Here is a 13,408-nt window from a genome sequence, read left to right as displayed (position 1 = left end):
AAGTTGAATTTTTTTGGTAATTAAAAAAAGTTATTATTTGTACCAAAAAATAAATAAATTCAAAAATTCATAGGTATCCTTGGATATCTCAATACCCGCGGGTACCCGCATAGCGGGTATCCACGAGGGTACGGGGCGAGCACGAGTATCATATTTATCCAATGGAGCAGGAACGGGTATCATACTATATGTAACCATGGGTACCCATTGACATCCTTAAACTTTGCTTCGAGGTGCTTCTAAGTAAATAATAGGTGCCTAAAGAGCAACTTTATAAAGTTTTTGCTATGTTAATACTAACGAGGCCTGTAGAGATATGTAGCTATATTAGCTCGACCCGGGTCCACTACTCCACCATCCTTCCTTCTTATTTGAAATTGAAACCCTAACCCTATCGGACCAAACTCCTGTTGTTGAATCGCAAGAGGAACACCACTAAGCTTGCTTCACAAGGCAGCCACACAACCTCTGCTATCTCAAACAACAATAAGGTTCAGTCATCGACGACTCCTTTTAGAAAAATATCAATGTCTAGTGACTCAAAAAGAAGAAGAAGAAACACAATGGCGGTTGCACCAACAGATTTTTATTTACCTAATGAGTGTTGGGAATCCGTCTTCAAATTCCTCATCGACGACGCCAATAATGGTTTCTACTTGAAGTCTCTTTCTGTTGTCTCAAAACAGTATCTCTCCGTTACCAACGGTCTCCTATTTTCTTTGGTTGTGCCTGCCTGCCGTGAATCAACCTCTCCTCTTCCCTCTCGCCTCTTCCAAAGATTCACCAACCTCACCTCCCTCGACCTTACGTGCTACAAAGGTGACCTCAACGAGCTTCTGTCTCAAGTTTCTTGTTTCCTATTGAAACTCACATCGCTCAATCTCTCCGGTCAATCCTACATACCCGCAATTGGGTTGCAAGCTTTCTCCTTAAAGATTACAACGTTGACATCTCTCATTTGTTCGAACATCCGCGATTTCAATAGTAATGACTTGTTCCTCATTGCCAAATGTTTCCCTTTACTTGAAATACTTGACCTCAGTAACCCTTTACTTTATATCATCAATTGCAATAGCTTTCTCCATGGAGTAGAGACTCGTTCGTTAGTGTTCACGTATGTAAACAAATTAATTACAATAGGTAAGCTGCTCAATGAGACGTCCTAGGTGGAGTCTCAAGAGCACTTTTAAGAAGTAAATGAATGATACACTGTTTTCACTGTCTGAAATCTGTCCCATCAAACATCCAAATGTTCCCCTTTTATAGTGTTGGTTTAATGGGCCTTTCTCTGTTCATTCAAGGCCCATTAAGTTGTGATCCAGAGTCTTCTATTGGCTGTCTGTTTTCTGTACGGTCGCGCGTGAACTAAAGATCAACTCATCCGTACCAGGCGCGTGGAATCAAGATGCGTCTATCATCAGTACTGAGCTGGCTGAAGACATGCTGAGCTGGCCGTCTTGACTTGAACAATCAATCCGGCTGGAGTTGTGATGAGCTGGCCGTCTTGACTTGATCAATCAATCCGTCGTTGACTGAAGACGTGCTGAGCTGGTTATCTTGACTTGAACAATCAAAGGGAATGGTCTATCCATGCCAGTCCACAGTCCACCAAGCGTCAAGCCTGTTAAGGCGTAGGCGTTTGTTCTCTGTTTGATCGATCAATACCAGTCCACAGTCCACCAAGCGTCAAGCCTGTTAAGGCGTAGGCGTTTGTTCCCTGTTTGATCGATCAATACCAGTCCACAGTCCACCAAGTAACTAATTCGTGACCAAGTCATAAACACTAGTTTGATTCCAACTTATGGCATTTATCATGTATTGTCCCATCATTGTACCTACCTCATTAAAGCTTCTTTTTCCTCATAATTGCTTAGCGGTCCCCACCACACCCTTTGTTATTTTCTTCCCTATATATATACTAACTTTTACTTCCTCATTTTCACCTACTACACTTCACTCTTTCATTTTTACAGTTTCAATTTTGTCTTTGTTGATTTAGCTCCTGCTGGAAAGCTTTGCTACTCTTCCCACTCCACTCATCTTCTTGATTCCTTCAACTCGCATCACTCAGGTAAAGGCGCTAATCTCTTGTTTTTATATGTAGCATCCATGAATAGCCCAAATACTTGTAATTTTCATGTTTTTAACGTAGCTCATTCATTCCTTCAACCAAAACACAAATGTCACTTTGCATCTAAAGCTATATAATGTTGTTGGTAGAGTTGTGCCATTCCATCTCCACACCTCCCAAACAGCCATACTCGCCTGGCTTGAGTCACCGAGTTGACTCACCGAGTTGGCTCGCTGAGTTGACTCTCCCATCCCAAAGATACCAAAAATTCGTCCGGGCTTCATTATCGTGAATTAGAGTGATAAGAATTTGGATGTCTAGACCTGTGTAACCAAGAAGTAACTTAGAAACTTGTTATATATTTTTCTTGCTCACAACATAGTAAATCTTCCATGTGCCTTAACTTTGGTGTTGAGCTTGAACCACTCTTTAATGAAAGAGTGTGATTTCAATGTTTGTTGTGATAGGGAGGTCTGTCATGTGGAGTGTGTATGCTAAACATAGTTGTACTTGTGGGTAAGAGAGTGTGGAGGGCTAGGAGAAGGAGGAGAAAGGACGGGTGGGAGAGTGGGACGGGTAGGAAGAAGGAAGGGACGGGTAGGAGGGAGTGTTAGTGATGTTGAGACAAAATTTTAACTTAAATAATGCTAGGAATTTGTATAGTACACTTTTGCATAGTACACTCATCAACACTTTGTGTAATTATATACATCTCAAAGTATATTTACACCTTATTGTACATATATTAAGGGTCAAGGAGGGTTACACTTAAAGGGTTTATTCTAGGCGTGACTCCCAGGGAAGGAAGTATGGATGTGCTCATATTTTTGGTACTATTATTATTAAATAACAATAATGGTAGTAGTGAAAATGGGTGGGTGGAGAAGTTGTATTGTACAGGAAAATATCATGAGCTTCACCAATGCCATCTCTTTATTTTTATGAGTAGTCCAGAGAGAGAAAAATGGATAGGAGAAAAGGGAGAGGGCGGGTAGGTAGAAAGGAGAGGAGGGGTAGAGAGAATTGTGTTGTAACTTTTGATGGGGCCGGGTAGAGTAATAATAGTAACAAAGATAGATGGGATAATGTAGAGAGAAAAGGTACGGGTAGGTGACTGCTTTGTACCTTCTCATGCTTTTAACATATAACATATGTTATTTTCCTACTACTTTATTAATAGCTTCACCTGGTAAAATAAAAAACATGCTTGTACCTTGTCATATTCAAATGGTTTTTAATTTCTTCATGTGGGTGGTGGCTTCACATGCTTTACTCTCTAGCCACGTGAGTGCTCTATTATTACCATATTATTATAATTATTAATAATAATAATAATAATAATAATAATAATAATAATAGTGAAAATGGTAGAGATAAAGGACGGGTAGGGTGGGATAGCATAGAAAGAAAGGGAACGGGTGGAAGCATGTGAGAAAACAATTATCACATTACTATGTAACAAAGTACTACCAAGTAATGGTTTCATGCCTTTCCAACTTTTCACTTAGTTAAATGACAAAAGTAATGGTAGGGTAGGCTAGAGAGAATGGGGGACGGGTAGGAGCAAAATTATTTTTTTTTTTTACCCAACCCCCCCTTTTTTTTTTACTAGTTTTTCACTTGATGATATAAATATATCTAGAAATATGCCAGGTACACCTCAATAATAACCATGTGTTTGTTTGTGTCAGGAACTAGTGTATTCAATCCTTCATGAGTGATCAATCCATGTCTAGCTCTTCTGACCCTCCTTCCTCCGTAGCCATGTCGGAAGAAAGCGAGCATGATTCGGCGGCCGAGGAAATCCGTCAATCCTCCATCTATGATGACCACAACAGCATCTTTAAACTTTATGAACGTCTAACGAAGCCCTCCCGGAAAGGCTTCTTTGACATCTTCCCTTGTGTGGAAGGAGAGTTTGTCTATCATTCTCCGTCTAACCGAAAGTCAGAATACTATACCTATGTATATGATTGCTTCTTTGAAAAATTGGGAGTTCGTCTGCCCTTTACTGATTTTCAATGTGAGATCCTTCGAATCCTTAATGTAGCGCCTACCCAACTTCATCCCGGAGCGTGGTCTTTCCTTCGCTCCTTTGAAGTCATTTGCCATGGAGTTGGTTTTTCTCCGTCCGCCTACGTATTCTTTAGCTTTTTCCTAGCAAAAAAAAGTACCAACAACTCATGGATGAGCCTGAGTAACTTCTCTGGTCGCCGCCTTGTCATCCCCTATCACACTTCTTGGAAGGGAATACACACTTTTAAAAGGAACTTCTTCTGCGTCCGTCCTGGGCCCAACTATCCCCGATTGTTTCACGACGAGTCTGGAAATCCTCTATTTCCTTTATATTGGACGGGAAATCCTCGTTCTAAAATTAGACTTAGCACTCTACCAAAATCGGATGTAGACGACCAGTTGATCTCGCTATTGCGTCAGGCTACGCCTGTCCCGGCATCGAAAGTGCTTGGAAATGAGAACCACCGCGAGAACCTAATCTCGTTATTGAGTAATTATTATTCTTCCCCTACCCCTCTAACTCCTCTTTTTCTCTTTTAATATATGTACAAGACTTGTTTGCATCTCCACATCAATTATCGTGATTATGCTAACACTTTTTTTTTTTTTTTTGCAGGATCAGCCGGGATGGCACCACTCACTAAGGAAGAGCGTCGTGCTGCTAGGGCTCATCAAGCTGTGGTGCAGGGGGTTGCCTACTCCAACCCTGGACAAAACGAGCACATTGGATGTTCCACCGCTCAACCCAAGACGAGCTCCAAAAGAAATCATCCTGATACTTCTATGGTAGTGGCCCCCGAAGTCGTCGAGGAACGTTCCGAGCCTGAGATTTCGGAGCCCGCTCCTTACATGCCTCCATTGGGAACTTGGCATGCCGAGCTAGCGATTGGCAAATCCGGAGCCGCGGACCCCTCACTGTGGGATGTTGATTTTCCTTTTAACCAGGTTTTGAATCAAGCCACTACCTCAACAGACACAGCGAGGATGAATCATCTTGGAATCTCTGAGTCCCTGCAAGCCATGAGAGCTTACTCTTTCTGGGCGAGTGCTCTAGCTAACTCCACCGAGGATCTTTGTCGTCGCCAGTTTGATTATTTGCTCAAGAATGTACAACCATTGAAAGATAAGGTCAATACACTTGAGAGACGGTGCGCAGAGTTGGAAGGTCAGTATAATCATGCCACTAAGGAGTTGGAGAAGGCTGAGACGGACTTGAGAACTTCTGATAGGAAGTTTCAAACTTTAAGGAAGGAGAAATCTGAAATTCAAACTCTTTTGGTCGCCGCCCAGGAAGCGCGAGACGCGCTGCAGATGAGGATCACCGAACTCGCAAGCCAGGGAGTAACTGAGTATGATAATGGCTTCCGTGAAGCTCTTGGCCTGGTCCATGCTAGGTTTCCCCACCTTGATCTTGGTGAGATCCGTCCAGACTAGTGGGGACGCCGTGGAGTCTGTGGATAGCTGATGTTTATTGTGTTGTATTCGGACTTATGTTATTTTATTTTCCTGTAAGGCCATTTCGGCCATTCGCATTAGGTCACTTTTGGGTCAAACTATGTTGTATTATTTAACCTTCGGATTGCTATGGTATCTCTTGTTATTGTTGTGTACTTCAGCATGCTCTCTTTTACTATGCATTTCTCTTACCGCGTAAATTTGTCCAAGTCTACACGACCGATACTCGCTTAGGTCTTGAAGGCATGACTCCGCTCGACCACCCTTATTGAGACGTCAAGGAGAGTCTCTAACGGATCTCTCCCTATAACGTAGATTTGCCTAAGGGTCGGGTCTATACCGATACTCGCTTAGGTCTTGAAGGCATGGCTCTACTCGACCACCCTTATCGAGACGTCAAGGAGAGTCTCTAACGGATCTCTCCCTATAACGTAGATTTGCCTAAGGGTCGGGTCTATACCGATACTCGCTTAGGTCTTGAAGGCGTGGCTCTACTCGACCACCCTTATTGAGACGTCAAGGAGAGTCTCTAACGGATCTCTCCCTATAACGTAGATTTGCCTAAGGGTCGGGTCTATACCGATACTCGCTTAGGTCTTGAAGGCATGGCTCTACTCGACCACCCTTATTGAGACGTCAAGGAGAGTCTCTAACGGATCTCTCCCTATAACGTAGATTTGCCTAAGGGTCGGGTCTATACCGATACTCGCTTAGGTCTTGAAGGCGTGGCTCTACTCGACCACCCTTATTGAGACGTCAAGGAGAGTCTCTAACGGATCTCTCCCTATAACGTAGATTCAGTGTATCCTGCAGGAAAATGGCCTTGATTCAATATTATAAGAAATAGATAGGAGTACAATACAAAGATCCAATAACATTAAAGCTTTACTTCTAACATACTAGACGGCTATTGGCATAATGCCTTCATTAGAGCTCTGCTCTTTAACATACTAGACTATCCATAATAAAATAAACACAAGACTTGGCCATTTCTCTCGATTTGCTCCCCTTAGCTAAAGTAGTAACGAAGGTTTGCGGCGTTCCAGGTGCGTGGCACCTTCTTGCCATCCAGGCGCTCCAAACGGTAAGCTCCCTTTCCCACTTCGTCCTTCACTCTAAAAGGTCCTTCCCAGTGTGCGTGCAATTTTCCTGGTTGCTCTCCTCCTGGCTTTTTCCTCAGTACTAAGTCCCCTTGTTTGAGACTTCTCCTTCTCACCTTTGAGTCATACCTCCGTGCCGCTCTTCTCTTACAAGCTTCCTCCTTCACCTGAGCTCGTGCTCGAACCTCTTCCTGGAAGTCCAAGTTGTTCAGTAGGTTACCATCGTTCACTCCTTCCTGTGTGAAAAGGACTCTTGCACTTGGTTCCATGACTTCAATTGGAATCATAGCATCTGATCCATACACCATCCTGAAGGGAGTTTCCTGTGTGGATGAGTGTGGGGTAGTGTGATATGACCACATCACCATTGGTAACTCCTCTACCCATAATCCTTTGGCCGCCTCCAATCTCTTCTTTAAACCTTGTAAAATCACCTTGTTTGCTGATTCAGCTTGACCATTTGATTGTGGATGCTCGACCGAGGTAAAATTAAGTTGTATTCCCCACTCCTCACAGAAATTTGCCACAGATGAGCTAGCAAATTGAGTGCCGTTGTCAGTAACCAAAATCGCGGGGAGACCAAACCTGCATATAATCTTCTTCCAATAAAACTTCCTGATCCTATCTGCCGTAATAGTGGCCACCGGCTCCACCTCAATCCACTTCGTGAAGTAGTCCACGGCCACAATCAAAAACTTCACCTGACCCTGTGCTAAGGGGAAAGGACCTAGGATATCTACTCCCCATTTGAAAAAGGGCCAAGGAGAAATCACTGAGCTTAAATATTCAGGAGGAGCTTGATGGAGGTTAGAGAACCGCTGACACTTGTCACACTTCTTGACGTACTTGGAGCAATCTTCTTTCATGGTCGGCCAATAATATCCTGCTCTAAGTACTTTTGCTGCTAAAGCTCTGCCCCCGATGTGAGTTCCACATACCCCTTCATGGACCTCAGCTGTTACATATTCGGCCTGCTGGGGAGCCAAACACTTCAGGAGCGGGCTAGAGAAACCCCTCTTGAAGAGTTGATCAGCGATAACCACAAACTTGGACGATCTTTTTTTTACCTTAAGTGCTTGCTCCTCCTCACTTGGAAGTTGACCATCCCTTAGATAACGGATGATATCTCCCATCCATGACTCGAAATCTTCTGTAAGAAAAAGCAATTCCTCTTGTTCAATGCTCGGTCGCTTCAAAGTTTCTTGGATCACTGATCTATTATTTCCTGGTCGCTTAGTGCTAGCCAACTTAGCCAACAAATCTGCTCTACTGTTCTGCTCTCTAGGTACATGTAATAATTTGAAACTTACAAACTTTTGAGTTAAGTGTCTGACTCTCTCAAGATACACCAAGAGTTGAGGATCCTTTGTCTGGAAGTTTCCTGTGACCTGTCCGAAGACTAGCTGGGAGTCACTTTTTGCCTCAAGCTCCTTGACTCCTACTTCCAGAGCCAAACGCATTCCAGCCAACAAAGCTTCATATTCAGCTTGGTTGTTACTCGCTTTGAACTCAAACCTCAAAGATTGCTCTATCAATACTCCGTCTGGTCCTTCCAATGCCACTCCTGCCCCACTTCCTTTAAGGTTGGATGAACCGTCAACCGACAACACCCACTTAGCTGTCTCCATGTTTCCTTTTTCTGTAGTCATTTCTACCAGGAAATCTGCCAGAACTTGCGCTTTTATTGCTCCCCTTGGTTCGAAAGCAATGTCGAACTCAGACAACTCTACCGACCATGCTACCATCCTTCCTGCCAGGTCCGGCTTTTGCAGTACTTGCCGAACGGGTTGATCGGTCCGAACTATTATGGTATGACTTTGAAAGTAAGGCCTCAACTTCCTGGCTGACGATATTAGAGCTAATGCCACCTTTTCAATCTTCTGATATCGTATTTCCGATCCATGGAGTACTTTGCTGGTAAAGTACACTGGCTTTTGCTCCTTCCCTTCTTCTTGAACTAACACCGAGCTGCATGCATTCTCAGATACGGCCAGGTAGAGTATCAAGGGAGTGCCTAGCTTAGGTTTCACAAGGATGGGAGGGGTTGTCAAAAATTCCTTTAGCTTTTGAAACGCTCCTTCACACTCTTCTGTCCAGCAAAACTTTTCATTCTTCCGCAGCAATTGGAAAAAGGGTAGGTTCTTGTCAGCTGAGCATGACAAGAACCTTGTGAGCGAAGCAATCCTCCCAGTTAGCTTTTGTACCTCCTTCGCATCAGCTGGGCTCCTCATATCCATGATGGCCTTGCACTTTTCCGGATTGACCTCTATTCCCCTCTTGGTTAGCATGAAGCCTAAAAACTTTCCTGCTTGTACTCCAAACGAGCATTTTTCCGGATTTAGCTTGATATTGTGCCTCCTAAGCAAGTCGAATACCTTGTTGAGACTTCCTTGATGATCCTCTTCTTTTGTCGATTTTACAACCATGTCATCTACATACACCTCGATTGTCTTGCCTATCTCACTCTTGAAGACTTTATCCACCAATCTTTGAAAAGTTGCTCCGGCGTTCCTCAACCCAAACGCCATAACCTTGTAACAGTAATTAGCCTTGTCTGTCATAAAAGCTGTCTTTTCTTCATCCTCTGGGTGCATTCGAATTTGGTTGTAGCCCGAATAAGCGTCCATGAAACTGAGAAGGTCATACCCTGAGGCATTATCTACCAGTTGATCTATGCTCGGCAGCGGATAAGCATCCTTGGGACACACCTTGTTTAGATCGGTGTAGTCCGTGCACATTCTCCATTTTCCTGAAGGCTTCTTCACCATCACCACGTTGGCCAACCAGGTCGGGTACTTCACCTCTCTAATAAATTCTGCTTTTACTAGTTTGTGAGTCTCCTCTCGTACTGCATTTTGTTTCTCCACACTCATCTTACGCTTCCTTTGCTGTACGACTCTCGCCATTGGATCAATGGCTAACCGATGACATATGAAATTTGGGTCTATTCCCGGCAAGTCTTTGGCTGACCATGCAAACACATCCAAGTTCCTCCTTAGTGTACATACCAGCTCCTCCTCCATTTCTTTTGATAAGTTCGTGCCGATCCTGACCCTCTTGCATGGCTTCTCCCCCACTTGTACTTCCTTCACCTCCTCTGCCGGCCTTGGATGCCATTCCTCTTCATCCTTGCTAAAACTTCTTGGGTCCAAGTCCAGGTCCAAAAAGTTGCAACGCAAATCCTCAGGTGTCTTTCTCCTTTCAGCTCCTTTGTTTCTCAAACTATCCTCATAGCATTTTCTGGCGACGATTTGATCTCCTCTGACAACTCCCACACGACCATTTTCCAACGGATACTTCATACACAAATGTGCGGTTGAGGTAACTGCTTCCAAGCCATTCAACGCTGGTCTTCCTAAAATGACATTGTAGGAGGATCGTGCGTCAACCACAATATATTTTACCACTATAGTTTTTGCATTCTCCCCCTCCCCAAATGTGGTACGTAAGTCTACGTATCCAATGATTTCGACGGATTCTCCCGCGAATCCCAGCAGAGATCCTCGGTGCTCCCTCATAATTTCTTTGGGAAGATCTAGCTTTTTGAACACTTCCCAAAACAACACATTCGCCGAGCTACCAGTGTCCACAATTGTACGTTTAATTTGGAAACCCGTCGTGGATACGGAGATGACCAAAGGATCGTCGTCATGAGGATACAGTCCTTCAAAATCTTTGAAGGTAAAAGCTAATTGAGGGTGCTCTTTAAAAGCATACACTCCCACCATATTGCAAGATTGGTTGGACCGTGAATATCTTCTTCTGGCCGAGCTAGTCGATCCCCCTCCAGAAAATCCCCCCGCTATGGTGTTGACCGTGCCTCTGTTGTTCCTTTCGTGCCCTCCTTCAGCTTCTTTGTCATGAAGCTTCTCCTTTCCACGACCTCGCTTCGGGGATCGACTTGAATCTCTACTAGGAGCAGCCCTTTTGTCATGGTAGCCTCCACCCCTCCCTTGAACGTAGCGCCCAAGGTGACCCTCTTGTATCAACTTTTCAATGTGCGTTCGAAGGGTACGACAGTTGTCGGTATCGTGTCCTTGGGTGCGATGGTATTCACACCACAACCCTGCTTCACTCCCCATAGGACGAGGGTTTGGAGGCGGTCGCTTGATAATCTGAGTGTTCATAACCTCTTTGAGTATTTGAGCTCTTCCCTTGTTGAGAGGACTGAAATTTTCCTCTCATGGGTTCCTTCTGATAGGGACTTCACGCTCTGGGCGGCCTCCTCGATCCAGTGGGACACCTCTTGGGAACCTTTCTCCCCCTAGCCTTTTCATCACTCCTTCCCGACGATCCTCGTTAGCCCGGTCTCTGCCTCGTATCTCTCTAGATCCTTTCTCCCTTGTTATCTCCTCGGCTTCAATGTGCTTCTCCGCCCTCATCCGAATCTCATTCATGGAATGTGCCTTGCGCAACGTCAAAGCTTCACTAAAAGCTCCAGAGTTCAGACCCTTCTCAAATGCCATAACAAAAATATCCTCATTCGGCTCCGTCACCATGAGAGTGGCGTTGTTGAACCGAGCCAGATAGCTCTTCAAGGATTCAGTGGGGCGCTGGCGGATGTCAAACAAATCTGCCAGTAGGAAAGGCTTCACGGTATTTGCTGCGAATTGGGCAACGAAACGAGTGGCCAAGTCCTCAAAGTTTGTGATTGATCTGGCAGGCAGCCCTGCTATCCACTTATGTGCTACACCCTTCAAGGTCCCAGCAAAAATTTTGCAGCTTAATGCATCATCAGCTCCGCTTATGAACATCTGCGTTTGGAAAGTTGAGACGTGACTATGTGGGTCACTCGTCCCATCGTATGAGTCAATGGTGGGTTCCCGAAAGTGACGAGGGATTTCCACCGTTTGTATTTCCGTTGAGAATGGTTGGAACACTTTAGGCATCAATCTGGTGGTTTCAGCTCCAGTCACGTTGTTTCTCAAGAGCTCAAGCTGCTCCCTCAGCTCCCTCTCTCTGGCCTCCATCTGATGTCTGAGCTCGCGCTCTCGATCTTCCAGTTGTTGCTTCAGCTCGGCCTCCCGAGCAAGGGCTTCTGCCTGCAGACGTTGATGTTCGTCATTTTGTCTCTGTTGCTCGACATTCCGCTCTTGAAGCTCACGCACTGCCTCGAGCAGCTGGGCTAGTTGGGGGTTGGCGTCGTCTTCCAGCTCGGATCCGGACGAGGTCCGGGTTTGTCCGCGTCGTACCATGACGATAGGTTTGTTGAAAATGGAGCTAGGTCGTTGGAAAGTTTTACCGTAGCCCCACGGTGGGCGCCAAATGTTCACGTATGTAAACAAATTAATTACAATAGGTAAGCTGCTCAATGAGACGTCCTAGGTGGAGTCTCAAGAGCACTTTTAAGAAGTAAATGAATGATACACTGTTTTCACTGTCTGAAATCTGTCCCATCAAACATCCAAATGTTCCCCTTTTATAGTGTTGGTTTAATGGGCCTTTCTCTGTTCATTCAAGGCCCATTAAGTTGTGATCCAGAGTCTTCTATTGGCTGTCTGTTTTCTGTACGGTCGCGCGTGAACTAAAGATCAACTCATCCGTACCAGGCGCGTGGAATCAAGATGCGTCTATCATCAGTACTGAACTGGCTGAAGACATGCTGAGCTGGCCGTCTTGACTTGAACAATCAATCCGGCTGGAGTTGTGATGAGCTGGCCGTCTTGACTTGATCAATCAATCCGTCGTTGACTGAAGACGTGCTGAGCTGGTTATCTTGACTTGAACAATCAAAGGGAATGGTCTATCCATGCCAGTCCAGTTAGCATTTTTCAGACTCCGCAAAATTAATCTCTCTGGCCATAACTCCTTCAACAACAGATTGCTTTTCAACTTGTTCAAAAATTGTAATCTTCTTGAAGAGACCATCATTTCAAACTGTGATTTTGGGAGAATGAATGTAGAGACAGAGAATTCTAAATTTTTGAAGGATATTGTTGTAAGACCTCAATTGAATTCTCTTGATTTGGGTCACAACCAATGGTTAAGAGATAGTAGAATCATAATGTTTGCTTCAATTTTCCCCAATTTGCAGCTGCTCAATCTAAGCTATTGCTATAAAATATCCAAAGTAGGTATTTGTCAAGTTTTAAAAAGATGTTGTCAGATTAGACATTTAAACATATCTTGGTCAAGTGTAAACCTACTTGAAATTAATTTTGAAGTCCCCAAGCTAGAGGTGTTGAACTTGTCATATACGGAAGTTAATGATGAAACACTTTATGTGACCTCAAAGAATTGTCGTGGACTTTTGCATCTTTTACTGAAAAATTGTTATCATGTCACAAACAATGGATTGAAGCGTGTGGTAGAAAATTGCACACAACTGAAAGAAATCGATTTGAGAGGTTGTGATAAATTGCATGCTAATGTTGTTGCGTCAGTGGCATCTTCAAGAAAGATAATAGCATTATTTGAGTGACAGAAAGAAGAATCTCTTCTCATGTCAAGGATGCATTGTTTGCTTGCATCCTATAAATATTGTGCTTTGAATTCGAAGATGTCTTATGGATTTCCCCCCTCAAAATGTAGTTGACAACTCAAAAATATTGGCATGAAGTTTGATTGTTAAATTTACAACTACTTATTTAAATCGAAAGATATATTTGTTTTAGTAGGCTTAATGATAATGTTGTTATTTTTGTTGTCTGTTATATTTCTTCTAGTTTATGCTCTTGGTTCTTTTTATGACTTAAGTTATAGTCTTTAATTAGTATTTGGATGTTGCATATTTTTTTAGTTTTTTGGGTGCAAAAAAATATGTTTA

General features: G+C 43.8%; 2 protein-coding genes across 2 annotated transcripts; both read left to right on the top strand.

Annotated features, from left to right (window-relative positions):
- Window positions 1-527: 527 nt before the first annotated feature.
- On the top strand, window positions 528-13,063 carry LOC146953057 (F-box/LRR-repeat protein 16-like). The gene is made up of 3 exons (XM_085740804.1): window positions 528-952; window positions 1,031-1,098; window positions 12,399-13,063. The coding sequence occupies exons 1-3, from the start codon at window positions 528-530 to the stop codon at window positions 13,061-13,063; spliced, it is 1,158 nt and encodes a 385-aa protein (XP_085596930.1).
- Window positions 3,722-5,697, top strand: LOC146953058 (uncharacterized). The gene is made up of 2 exons (XM_085707716.1): window positions 3,722-4,577; window positions 4,704-5,697. Exons 1-2 carry the CDS (start codon window positions 3,785-3,787, stop codon window positions 5,519-5,521), a joined length of 1,611 nt encoding a protein of 536 aa, XP_085563842.1. The 5' UTR covers window positions 3,722-3,784; the 3' UTR covers window positions 5,522-5,697.
- Window positions 13,064-13,408: the final 345 nt, after the last annotated feature.

The sequence above is a fragment of the Medicago sativa genome, chromosome 1 (assembly GCF_051527215.1).
Source record: "Medicago sativa cultivar Bolivia chromosome 1, Bolivia_mono, whole genome shotgun sequence".
NCBI classification, from domain to species: Eukaryota; Viridiplantae; Streptophyta; class Magnoliopsida; order Fabales; family Fabaceae; genus Medicago; species Medicago sativa.
Note: the sequence above shows the minus strand (reverse complement) of the source record. Positions and strands in the feature narration are given on the sequence as shown.

What these genes read in the sequence shown, in the direction of transcription:
- LOC146953058 (XM_085707716.1), top strand. Translation starts at nt 3,785, where the DNA reads ATGAGTGATCAATCCATGTCTAGCTCTTCTGACCCTCCTTCCTCCGTA. An exon ending in GAACCTAATCTCGTTATTGA is followed by an intron (nt 4,578 to 4,703) that starts GTAATTATTATT and finishes TTTTTTTTGCAG; the next exon opens with GATCAGCCGGGATGGCACCA.
- LOC146953057 (XM_085740804.1), top strand. Translation starts at nt 528, where the DNA reads ATGTCTAGTGACTCAAAAAGAAGAAGAAGAAACACAATGGCGGTTGCA. An exon ending in AAGATTACAACGTTGACATC is followed by an intron (nt 953 to 1,030) that starts TCTCATTTGTTC and finishes TTTACTTGAAAT; the next exon opens with ACTTGACCTCAGTAACCCTT. An exon ending in TCTCCATGGAGTAGAGACTC is followed by an intron (nt 1,099 to 12,398) that starts GTTCGTTAGTGT and finishes TATCCATGCCAG; the next exon opens with TCCAGTTAGCATTTTTCAGA.